At 34.8% G+C, this 10,345-nt stretch overlaps 1 protein-coding gene across 1 annotated transcript; it reads left to right on the top strand.

Annotated features, from left to right (window-relative positions):
• Positions 1–347: 347 nt before the first annotated feature.
• Positions 348–2,420, top strand: LOC100499974 (SEC14 superfamily protein). The gene is made up of 3 exons (NM_001248110.2): positions 348–693; positions 789–1,056; positions 1,846–2,420. Exons 1-3 carry the CDS (start codon positions 570–572, stop codon positions 2,066–2,068), a joined length of 615 nt encoding a protein of 204 aa, NP_001235039.2. The 5' UTR covers positions 348–569; the 3' UTR covers positions 2,069–2,420.
• The last annotated feature ends 7,925 nt before the right edge of the window (positions 2,421–10,345 follow it).

Raw genomic sequence — 10,345 nt, 5'->3', positions numbered from 1 at the left:
CTAATTTTCCTTATCTATTATTAAGAAAGTTGTATAAACAATATAAAGATGATTTAAAATTTACCATTTTTTTTGAAAATAACTTAAAATATTTGAGAGGATCCCATCATATGGAAATATGGATAATCACTTTGGTGAAACTCAATCAATCAACAATCAACGATGATTACGGGCAAAGCGAGGTTCCTCAATGAATCATGATGAAGGAACGTACGGCTGCGATGGCGTGTGCGTAATGAACCCTAGATGAGATGGGACTCACGTGGGGCCCACAGAAGGAAGATTCTTTCGAATATACCTTATGGCCGCGCAACTGCAACATGCTTTGATTACTTTCATTTTTTTTTCTTCCATACCTTTCCCTCCTTCTGAGTCCTTACCTTACCCAATTTTTTCTTTTTCCCTTATTTGTTTTCTCTCGAAATTTGCCCATAACGTTCTCTTTGTACCTCATCTTATCCTGCACACACCCCCCCCTCCCTCCCTTCCTATAAGATTTATTTGCGTAGCATTCACCATCACAATCAATCTTCTTTATCCACTCTCTCTTAATTAAATTAAAACAAAAAATGTGCGCTGCCATATCCGAAGTGGAACAAGAAGAGTTGCTCGAAAAATTGGAGGTGTTCAAGATCAAAGGCAGGGACAAGCATGGCCGCAAGATCCTTCGCATTATCGCCAAATTCTTCCCAGGTAGATTGATTAATTAATTAATTAAATCCCTAATTCCTTTTTTTTTATGTGCATGAATTTTTTAAATCTTCGGTAATTGTTTGAATTGAGGACAGCACGGTTGGTGAGTGTTGAGGTTCTGAAAAAGTACCTGGAGGAGAGGGTTTTCCCGAAGCTGATGGGGAAGAGGAAATTCGCGGTGCTGTACGTGCACACCGGCGTCCAGAGGAGCGAGAATTTTCCCGGAATCTCCGGTCTCCGGTGGATCTACGATGCGATTCCGGCGAACGTGAAGGAGAATCTCGAAGCCGTTTATTTTATTCACCCGGGCTTGCAGGCCCGCCTTTTCCTCGCTACATTCGGCCGCTTCCTCTTTAACGCTGGGTATATATGCATCCTTCACTATTTTTTTTAACAAATAATAATAATTATTATTATCCATCGTAGATCCACTAGTATATAGTATATATTACAGATTCACTAGTTTATTTTATCATTCAGGAATAGTTGTGAAATCGTGGCTCACCGCAATGATTCAATGCATGCATTCCGCACAATTTAGGAATTACTCCTCTTCACCTCTAATTTCTGACTGCATATTTGTAGTTGCTCAGCCTGTTATAATTTCTAAATTAAAATATACAAATTAAAAAAATAATCTCTCTCACTCTCTTCATTATTAATTGGACATTTTAATAGTATTTTTTTTAAGAATATGTATCCTATCTGGCAAACCTGAAAAAAATCTAACTCAATTATTTCAAAATACTATCTCTTTTTATCTATTTTTTTTCTTCCTAAATTGAGTTTTAAATTTTTAGTAATAAATTTAAAATATGATTATATATTTAAGGATATTTATTTATGGACCCCAAAAAAGATATTTATGAGTTTAATTTTTATTTTAATATAAATCAATTACTTAATCATCATTAATTTGATTTCTAAAATTGTTATTGTGAATTAACAATTATGATAATGCATACATTATTTATTATAAATTTTAATTATATAAAAATAAATAGTAGTACAGTACTTAATTTTGAAATGCGAAGCACAGACTACTAAAATACTAGTTTCAATAAATTGATTATAACCGTTAATTTGCGTGTTGTAAGTTTCATTACTCTGTTATTTTGATGGCTCATGATGGGGTTTGATTGCGTGTGATAGGCTGTATGGAAAGCTGAGGTACGTAAGCAGGGTTGATTATCTGTGGGAGAGTGTGAGGAGGAACGAGGTGGAAATTCCGGAGTTTGTGTTTGATCACGACGAGGATTTGGATTACCGTCCGATGATGGATTACGGATTGGAGAGCGATCACGCTAGAGTGTACGGTGGTGCTCCAACCATGGATTCACCCGTCACCACCTACTCCATGAGGTGCATCTCATAGGATTCCAGGAGATTCATTAATCCTCTGCGCTTCTTGTTTTTGTGCGTTAGGTAGACTGGGGTCCCTGTTAGTTAAATGGGCCCATAGCTATGTGGTTGTTGATATTGTGCAGAAAGAAAAGGTTAAAAAAAAAAAGAAGAAGAAAAAATAGTCGTTTTTTTTAGGTCTTGCTAATGTGTTAATACTTATCCAATAGCGTTTTCAGTTTTGGTTGGATGATTCAGTTCAGTGATGATATTTTAAAAAGAATTCCACCGGCTGATTCTTCTGATATTCTTTCGGTATAGGTCTTTCCGTCCTTCACATTTTCTTATTCTTTTTATAGGTCCAATAAAAGCTTCTCAATCTTGCCAAAACCTCTCCACTATAATATAATATCCTTCGAACGAAACTAACTTCGTATATTGTGATACGCGTGCTATATAAGCTCGTGAATTGATATATAAAATATAAATTATAATTTAAAACGGTGTCTTTAAAACTTTTAATTTAAAAAACATTCCAAATTAATTTAATTTTAAAAATAACTTTCCTCTGCCTTAAAGTATGTGCTTCAAGTATCCATTATATATGAGCTAAACATCTATTATCATCAAGTTGTCAAGTACCCTGAGTGGCAACAAGCAATGGTTGAGAGTAGGTTACTGCACTTGATGATGGTTCCCTTGATAAATACAAGGCTCAACTTGTCGTGAAGGGCTACATTTAGTAAATATATATTAAACGAGTGATTAAATTATATCAGTGTAATTTTAATAATTATTATATTATTTTTATAATTTGATATAGAGTGTGATTTTTATTGATTTAATTATTGAAATATTTTTTTATATATTATTAAGATTGCTTGTGTTAAATTGTCTAAATTGAACAACAACAAGGTAATCTAATGATCCATATTTTAGTATATTTTAAAAAAAATTATATTATATCAATTTTAATCTATATGAAAAGGATAATAATTGATTTTGGATTAATATTAAATTTTATATATGTAATCTATGTGAAATAAACTTTTAATCCAAGTTTTAATAAAACATAATTTAGTTGAAAGTTATAAAATAATATAATAGGCGTTAAAATTATCGATTTACTTTGATTTCTCATATATATATATATATATATATATATATATATATATATATATATATATATATATATATATATATATATATATATACTAAACTTACTTCATTGTGGGTTTTGTCCACAAGTATAAATGCAATTACTCTTGGGCATCTCATCCCGGGAGGAGAATTTGGTGTGTAATTTCAAAAAAATCTCTTTCATGTCCTAATCTAGGCAACGGTATCACAAGTTTTGCTCTACAATTTTACCTCATTCATACAAAACTCCGTTAATCACTCCTTATTCATTAAACCAATCATTTCCAACATGGTGGTATTACTTGTCTGTATATCTTGATGATATTATAGTTATTGACCCTAATATAACTTTAATTCATCAAACACAACTAATGCTCAAAAAACACTTCTAGCTAAAAGGTTATTTGAGACCTCAAGTATTTCCTAGGCCTTAAAAATTGTCAAATAACAACAATGTAATTGTTAGGAATAATTCAGAAATGTAATTAGGGGTTAATGAAATTGTGGATTGTTGAGTACATATAAATAAGTACTCTTATATTGTAAAAATAGAGTGTGTGGTTGAATAAACAGAAAAAGGCTTTATTATTCTTTTGTTCTCTCGTGCACCTGTGTGCAACTTAGTGCAACAACTTTCCCCCTTTCTCTCTTCCTTGCTCCAACATAGTGGTATCTAGAGCCACTGGTTCAACTCCGCTACAACAATCATTGGAAGCATGAAGCAATCGACGGCGACCTTCCCCGAAAACCTACCAATCCTGGATGGAAAGAATTGGGATCGCTGACAAATTCAGATGAAGGCGATCTTGGGGAGTCAAGATGTAAGTGATATCGTTGAACAAGGGTTGTCGACGCTTCTCGATGGAGCTATGGAGGAGCAGAAGGCGGCACACAAGGAAAACAAGATGAAAGATTGCAAGGCGATGGTGTTGTTCCACCAGTGCGTCGATGAAGCACACTTCTAGAAAATCTCAACGGCTACTAGTTCGCGAGAGGCTTGGAAGATTCTTGAAAGGTGTAACGTAGGAGCGAAACAGCTGAAGAAGGTGAAATTACAAACCCTTCGTCGTCAATATGAGTTGATGCAGATGGAGGAAAATGAGAGAATCGTTGTCTACCTCAATAGGATCATAAGTCACACAAATGCGACAAAGGTTTGTGGAGAAACGATCACCGATCAATCAATTGTAGAGAAAATCTTGAGAACCCTAACCCTAAATTTTGACCACATTGTCGTGGCAATCGAAGAGTCCAAGAAGGTATAAACCTTGAAGGTTGAAGAGTTGCAAGGCTCACTCGAGGCTCATGAGCAAAGACTCACGGAGAGATCAATGGCAAGGTCTGGTGACCAGGTTCTACAAGATACGGTCTCCAAGAAAGGTGGTTCTGGAGGAAGATCTAGTTTCAGGAATCGAGGTAGGGGAAGAGACCAGAGAGGTGGTGGCTTCAAAAATTCCCAGAATTTCTCTCAAGACCAAGAAAGGAGTGATCAAGATCGACCAGAAAGCTCAAATAAAAAGGGAACTTCCAGTAAATGGCATGGAGGAAGGAAAATGGTTGATAGAAAAAATCTCAAATGTTTCAATTGCAACAAGATTGGACATTTCTCCACTGAATGCACAGCACCCCCAGGTCAGAATGACAATCGTGGGAAGCATCATGAGGAAACACACCTAGCTAAGGAAGGCACCGAGACAAATTTAGAGGAAAAACCTCTTATGCTCATGATGGTCACGAACCATAATCCCAAAGATGATGAAAGATGGTACAATGACTCAGGAAGCTCGAGTCACATGACAGGACACAATAATTGGTGTTTGAATCTTGATGAAACCAAGAAGAACATTGTAAGGTTTATTGACAACAGGGTAATCCAAGCAGAGGGAATTGGTGAAGTTCTGATTAAAAGAGATGATGAGAGTAGTGTTATATTATCAGAATGTCTCTATGTGCCCAACATGAAGAGCAACCTCATCAGCTTAGGTCAACTAGTGGAGAAGAAATTCCACATTGACATACACAATGGATACCTTGCAATTTTTGAGCCAGTAATTGAGAAACTGGTGATAAGAACAAAAATGGCATCTAACAAAACATTCCAGGTAAGCCTCAGAAATCTAGAATCTCAGTGTATGACTGCTGAAATCCTAGCTAAAGATACTTGGCTATGGCATTTGAGGTTAGGGCATTTAAATTTCAGGGATTTGAGCATGCTTAGAAATAAGGAGATGGTTCTAGGGTTACCTGCAATCCAGATTCCTAGTAAAGTCTGTGATAGTTGCTTAATCAGTAAGCAACCTAGAAACTCTTTCAGTAATTTCACACCATCTAGAGCCAATGACTTACTCCACATTGTATACTCTGATGTATGTGACCCCTTTGATGCCCCATCACTAGGAGGGAGCAAATACTTTGTGACATTCATTGATGATCTAAGTAGAAAGATATGGATCTATCCAATACAACTCAGAAGTGAGGTATTTTCAGTGTTCAAAAACTTCAAAGCACTGGTAGAAAAACAGTCTGGTAAATGCATCAAGATATTCAGAACTGATGGGGATGGAGAATTTACCTCAAAAGAGATTGAGGATTTTTGCAAGGACCAGTGCATTGTGCATGAGGTCACTGTCCCATACACACCACAACATAATGGAATTGCAGAAAGAAGGAACATAACCTTTTTAAACATGAAAAGAAGCATGCTCAGAAGTAAGAAGTTACCACACAGTTTCTGGGCTGAAGCAGCCACAACTGTCGTGTATGTTTTAAATAGGTGTCCTATAAAAAAACTTGATGGCAAGGTACCTGAGGAAGCATGGTCTGGAGTAAAACCCTCTGTGAGGCACTTTAGGATCTTTGGATCCTTGTGTTATAGGCACATACCATATCAGAAGAGAAAGAAATTGGATGACAAAAGTGAAGCTATGATATTTGTAGGGTATAATTCTATTGGATCCTACAAATTATATAATCCTAAGAAGAGTGAAGTAGTGCTCAACAGAGATGTTAACTTTGATGAGACACAAGCATGGAACTGGGAAAAATCTCAAGAAAGGCTCACCTCTGTCAGTAGTTTACAGTTTGAATGGGAAGATGAAAACACAACTGAGAATGTTTGTGATATAATCAATGGTAGGAATTCCAGATTGATGAAGCCAGACCTCAAAGACAAAGGAATCTACCAGCTAGACTCAGAGATTTTGAAGTATATCCAGATAATGCAATCTCAAAGGATGGAGATTTGGTTCAACACATGGCATTACTGGCTGATACAGGACCAGTGAGCTTTGAAGAAGCTATCACAAGCAGAGTTTGGAGGGATGCTATGTTAGAAGAAATCAAGTCAATAGAGAAAAATAATACCTGGGAGTTGGTGTCACTCCCAGTAGAGAAAACTCCAATAGTTGTCAAATGGATTTTCAAATTAAAATTGAAGCCTGATGGTACTATAGCTAAGCATAAGGCCAGACTTGTCGCCAAGGGCTTCATGCAGAAGGAAGGACTGGATTACTCAAAGGTCTTTGCCCCAATGGCTAGACTTGAAACAATTCGATTACTAGTTGCCCTAGCTAGTTGGAAAGGATGTATATTATGGCAACTTGATGTAAAATCAACATTCCTTAATGGTCTCTTTGAAGAAGAAGTTTTTGTTACACAACCCCCTGGTTTCACAAATAAAGGGAGTGAGGATAAGGTACTAAGATTGAAGAAAACCTTGTATGGCCAAAAACAGGCTCCTAGGGTTTGGAATAGGAGGATTGATTCCTTCTTGGCCAAGACAAGATTTCATAAATGCAGTGTTGAACATGGTATGTATGTAAAGCAATTGAGTCAGAAAGCTAGGAATCTCTACATTTGTCTATATGTTGATGACCTACTCATCACAGGGAGTAGTGCATCAGAAATCGAAGCATTGAAGGAAAACCTTAAGGGAGAGTATGAGAAGACTGACCTTGGTGTCTTGTCATATTTCCTAGGCTTAAAATTTCAGAAGCATGATTGTGGTCTGTTTATGCATTAGAGGAAGTACTTGTTGGAAGTACTAAAGAAATTCAAGATGCTAGATTGTAACCCCTCTAAAACACCAGTTGAAATGAGTTGCAAATTGGGTAAATGTGAAGCTGAACCTGCAGTGAATTGTACCTTGTATAGGCAAATTGTTGGGAGTCTCAGATTCATTTGTCATTCCAGACCAGAAATCACTTTCAGTGTGGGAGTTATCAGTAGGTTTATGAGTGATCCAAGACATTCACATATGATGGCAGCTAAAAGGATACTGAGATACTTGAGAGGCACACTAAACTTTGGTGTTCCATTTCCACATCAGAAAGAGAAGGTTGAGCCACAACTTGTGGCTTATTCAGACTCAGACTGGGGTGGAGATGATCTTGACAGAAAAAGCACAATGGGGCATGTTCTTGTTTGGAGGTGCTCTCATCTCCTAGTGCTCTAAGAAACAAGATGTTATTGCACTCTCTACTTGTGAAGCAGAGTATATAGCTGCTTGTTCAGCAACATGTCAAGCTTGTTGGCTGTCCTCGTTACTAGAAGAATTGGGAGTAGTTACTACTGATGCTGTAATGTTACTAGTTGACAGCAAGTCAGCAATTGACCTTGCTAAAAATCCAGTCTCTCATGGTCGCTCTAAGCACATTGAAAATAAGTTTCATTTCCTAAGAGATCAGGTAACTAAAGGAAAAATCAAGTTGGTTCACTGCAAGACATAAAGAGATGGCGATCAATTGCGTTGGGCTTAGGCATCACAATAAAATCCGTATCTATGCGTATCCGTCCAAACTTGTTTCGATTTTGATGGGAATACCTGAATTGACCAGGTACAGGTTTAGGTTCAGGAACGTCACTATCCGTCCTATACTTATTCTCATAATGAAATTATTAAAATTTTATTAATCACTTGTTAATTTTTTTTTATAATTTTCACATAATTTAAGATTATTTTCTTGATGATTTTTGTAGATCCCTGTAAATACAAATAGTTAAAAATAGATGTGTAAGAATCATTTTTTTTAATCAGATTTTTAATATAATTTTTTACAAAAAAAAAACTTTTTTATGAATCTGTCAAGGACGGAGCGAGGACGGGATACCCTATACCTAACGGGTTATAGAAATGAAGTAACAAATTTTAATCCATCAGGTATGAAAAAATGATACGGGTATATGTTGAAAAGTCAGAGTAAAAAACTAGGGAGACAATATCCATTCTCACCGCATCGTCCTGTTGCCATGTCTAGTTGGACTGCTACTATTTGATTGTAGAGTGATACAACTCATCATATGTCAATTTTGCTTTGAAAGAAAGTAAAAGGCCAAAATAGAGAAAATAGTTACCTCAGCAAGGAGTTACACAGTTACACGATTATCAAAGTGACGTTAGTAAAAGTATTTTGTTTTTTCAATTTTACTGTAATTCCATTACATTGTTGATACAAACAGGCCTTTGTTAAATGTCACTTATATAGCAGCGTTATTTTACGTTCTTGCGGTTATTGTGAAATCTAATTGACCTGCCTTTTCTTTCCAATGCAACATAGCAGAAACCGAAATATTTGATACCTAGGTCATGCGCTTCTTTGTACTGCTTGTGTAGTTGTGTATAGTGATAGCTCGTCATTGAATATTTGATACAGCTTCATAGCTCGTCTGGTATTCTTAAATAAATCAGTTTGTTATGCTTCAAAGATATTATTTGAATGATATAATCTCTTAACTATTTTTTTTTTTTTTATAAAAAAGTCTTCACCTATTTTATTTATAGCTTGTTTGGAAGAGAGGTGCGTCAGTAAATTTCACATCCAACACCATGTGCAACAAAAAGCTATATATCTTAGCTTTCAATTTTCCACCTTTTGGATCCACGTTATATGGTTCTCACGCAGAACCAAACACAGGCTAAATCAATTTAACCTAAGTCAAATAATAAATTATTAAGCGGTTTAATAGTATATATTTTCACGTCTCAACACGTTGTCTGTGATACTAGTAGCCACCACCATCGCTCTAGAAGCTAGAACATGGACCAACTGTGATGTTGCCCCTTTGAAGTATCCTCTTTTGAAATGTTGTATGGCATTTTTCAAAATTTGCTTATAACCCTTCATCGCCTTTGACAATGCCATTGTTTTAATGGGGCTGATTGAGCATGACATAAAGGATAAGTATACAAGTCCACATTAAGCCGCTGTATTAGGATTGGCAGGATAAGTTAACGAATACATTATGATTCTATTAATTGTTTAGTGAGAGTATTAAGTTTATTTATTCTTTTTTATCTCTTCAACAAATATTTTTTTATATGTATGAGTCAGGTTTCAAACCTACCTATGAAACCTACCTATAACCACGTGATTAAGAAATTAAATTATCTATTATTTACATTGATTTGTCAAATTTCTTTTAAGTATAAAAAAAATATCAGGTCTTGTGTGTGATTAAAATTAGAGCAATGATTTTTAATAGCTTAATTTTTTAAATACTTAATAAACATTTCATTTTTTTATCCCTCTTTTTCTATCATATTGAATCATATTTCATATATGCTTATATTTTTTTTCTCTTCCTCTCACTATATGTCAAATAATGTCTTGAGTGTCCAAAAATATTTTTTTTTGGTATTAAGACTTTTGAGTGTGTGAATTGTATAAATAATAGAGTAGACTGCAGCGAATATAATAGTTGTTCTCAATGAAGATTGCTATTCAATTATTAATTTGCACTATTTTTTTCTATTTGAACTAAAGACAATGATTAGGTAATTTAGAAATTAAATCTACTCAATTAAAAACTACAACTTATCGATTGAACTCTTATAGTTTTGAATTGTAATTATTTTACGCAGCTTTCATTTGTTTTTTTTTAATATTAAATATAATGTATATAGTGGTCGAGTTTTCTTCTCTTATGCCTTGTAAGCTTTTATTTTTCCTAATTTAGTATAACATAACAACTTCAAATGAATAATATTTTCAATTACGTGCTTTTTTAATATAGAACAATCTTATCATATTCAATATTAACAGTGGATTAACTGACGTAAGATAATATTTATTATATTATATAATGCATAGTATAGTATTTTATACAATGCAAAAGAAACATTGTCTAAATATTATTAAATTTTATACTATATCCTACTTCATCATATCATGTA

Source organism: Glycine max, chromosome 1 (genome assembly GCF_000004515.6).
Source record: "Glycine max cultivar Williams 82 chromosome 1, Glycine_max_v4.0, whole genome shotgun sequence".
Classification (NCBI taxonomy): Eukaryota; Viridiplantae; Streptophyta; class Magnoliopsida; order Fabales; family Fabaceae; genus Glycine; species Glycine max.
The sequence above is the reverse complement of the archived record's forward strand: the minus strand, read 5'-3'. Positions and strand labels throughout refer to the sequence as shown.

What these genes read in the sequence shown, in the direction of transcription:
- LOC100499974 (NM_001248110.2), top strand. Translation starts at nt 570, where the DNA reads ATGTGCGCTGCCATATCCGAAGTGGAACAAGAAGAGTTGCTCGAAAAA. An exon ending in TATCGCCAAATTCTTCCCAG is followed by an intron (nt 694 to 788) that starts GTAGATTGATTA and finishes AATTGAGGACAG; the next exon opens with CACGGTTGGTGAGTGTTGAG. An exon ending in CGCTTCCTCTTTAACGCTGG is followed by an intron (nt 1,057 to 1,845) that starts GTATATATGCAT and finishes TGCGTGTGATAG; the next exon opens with GCTGTATGGAAAGCTGAGGT.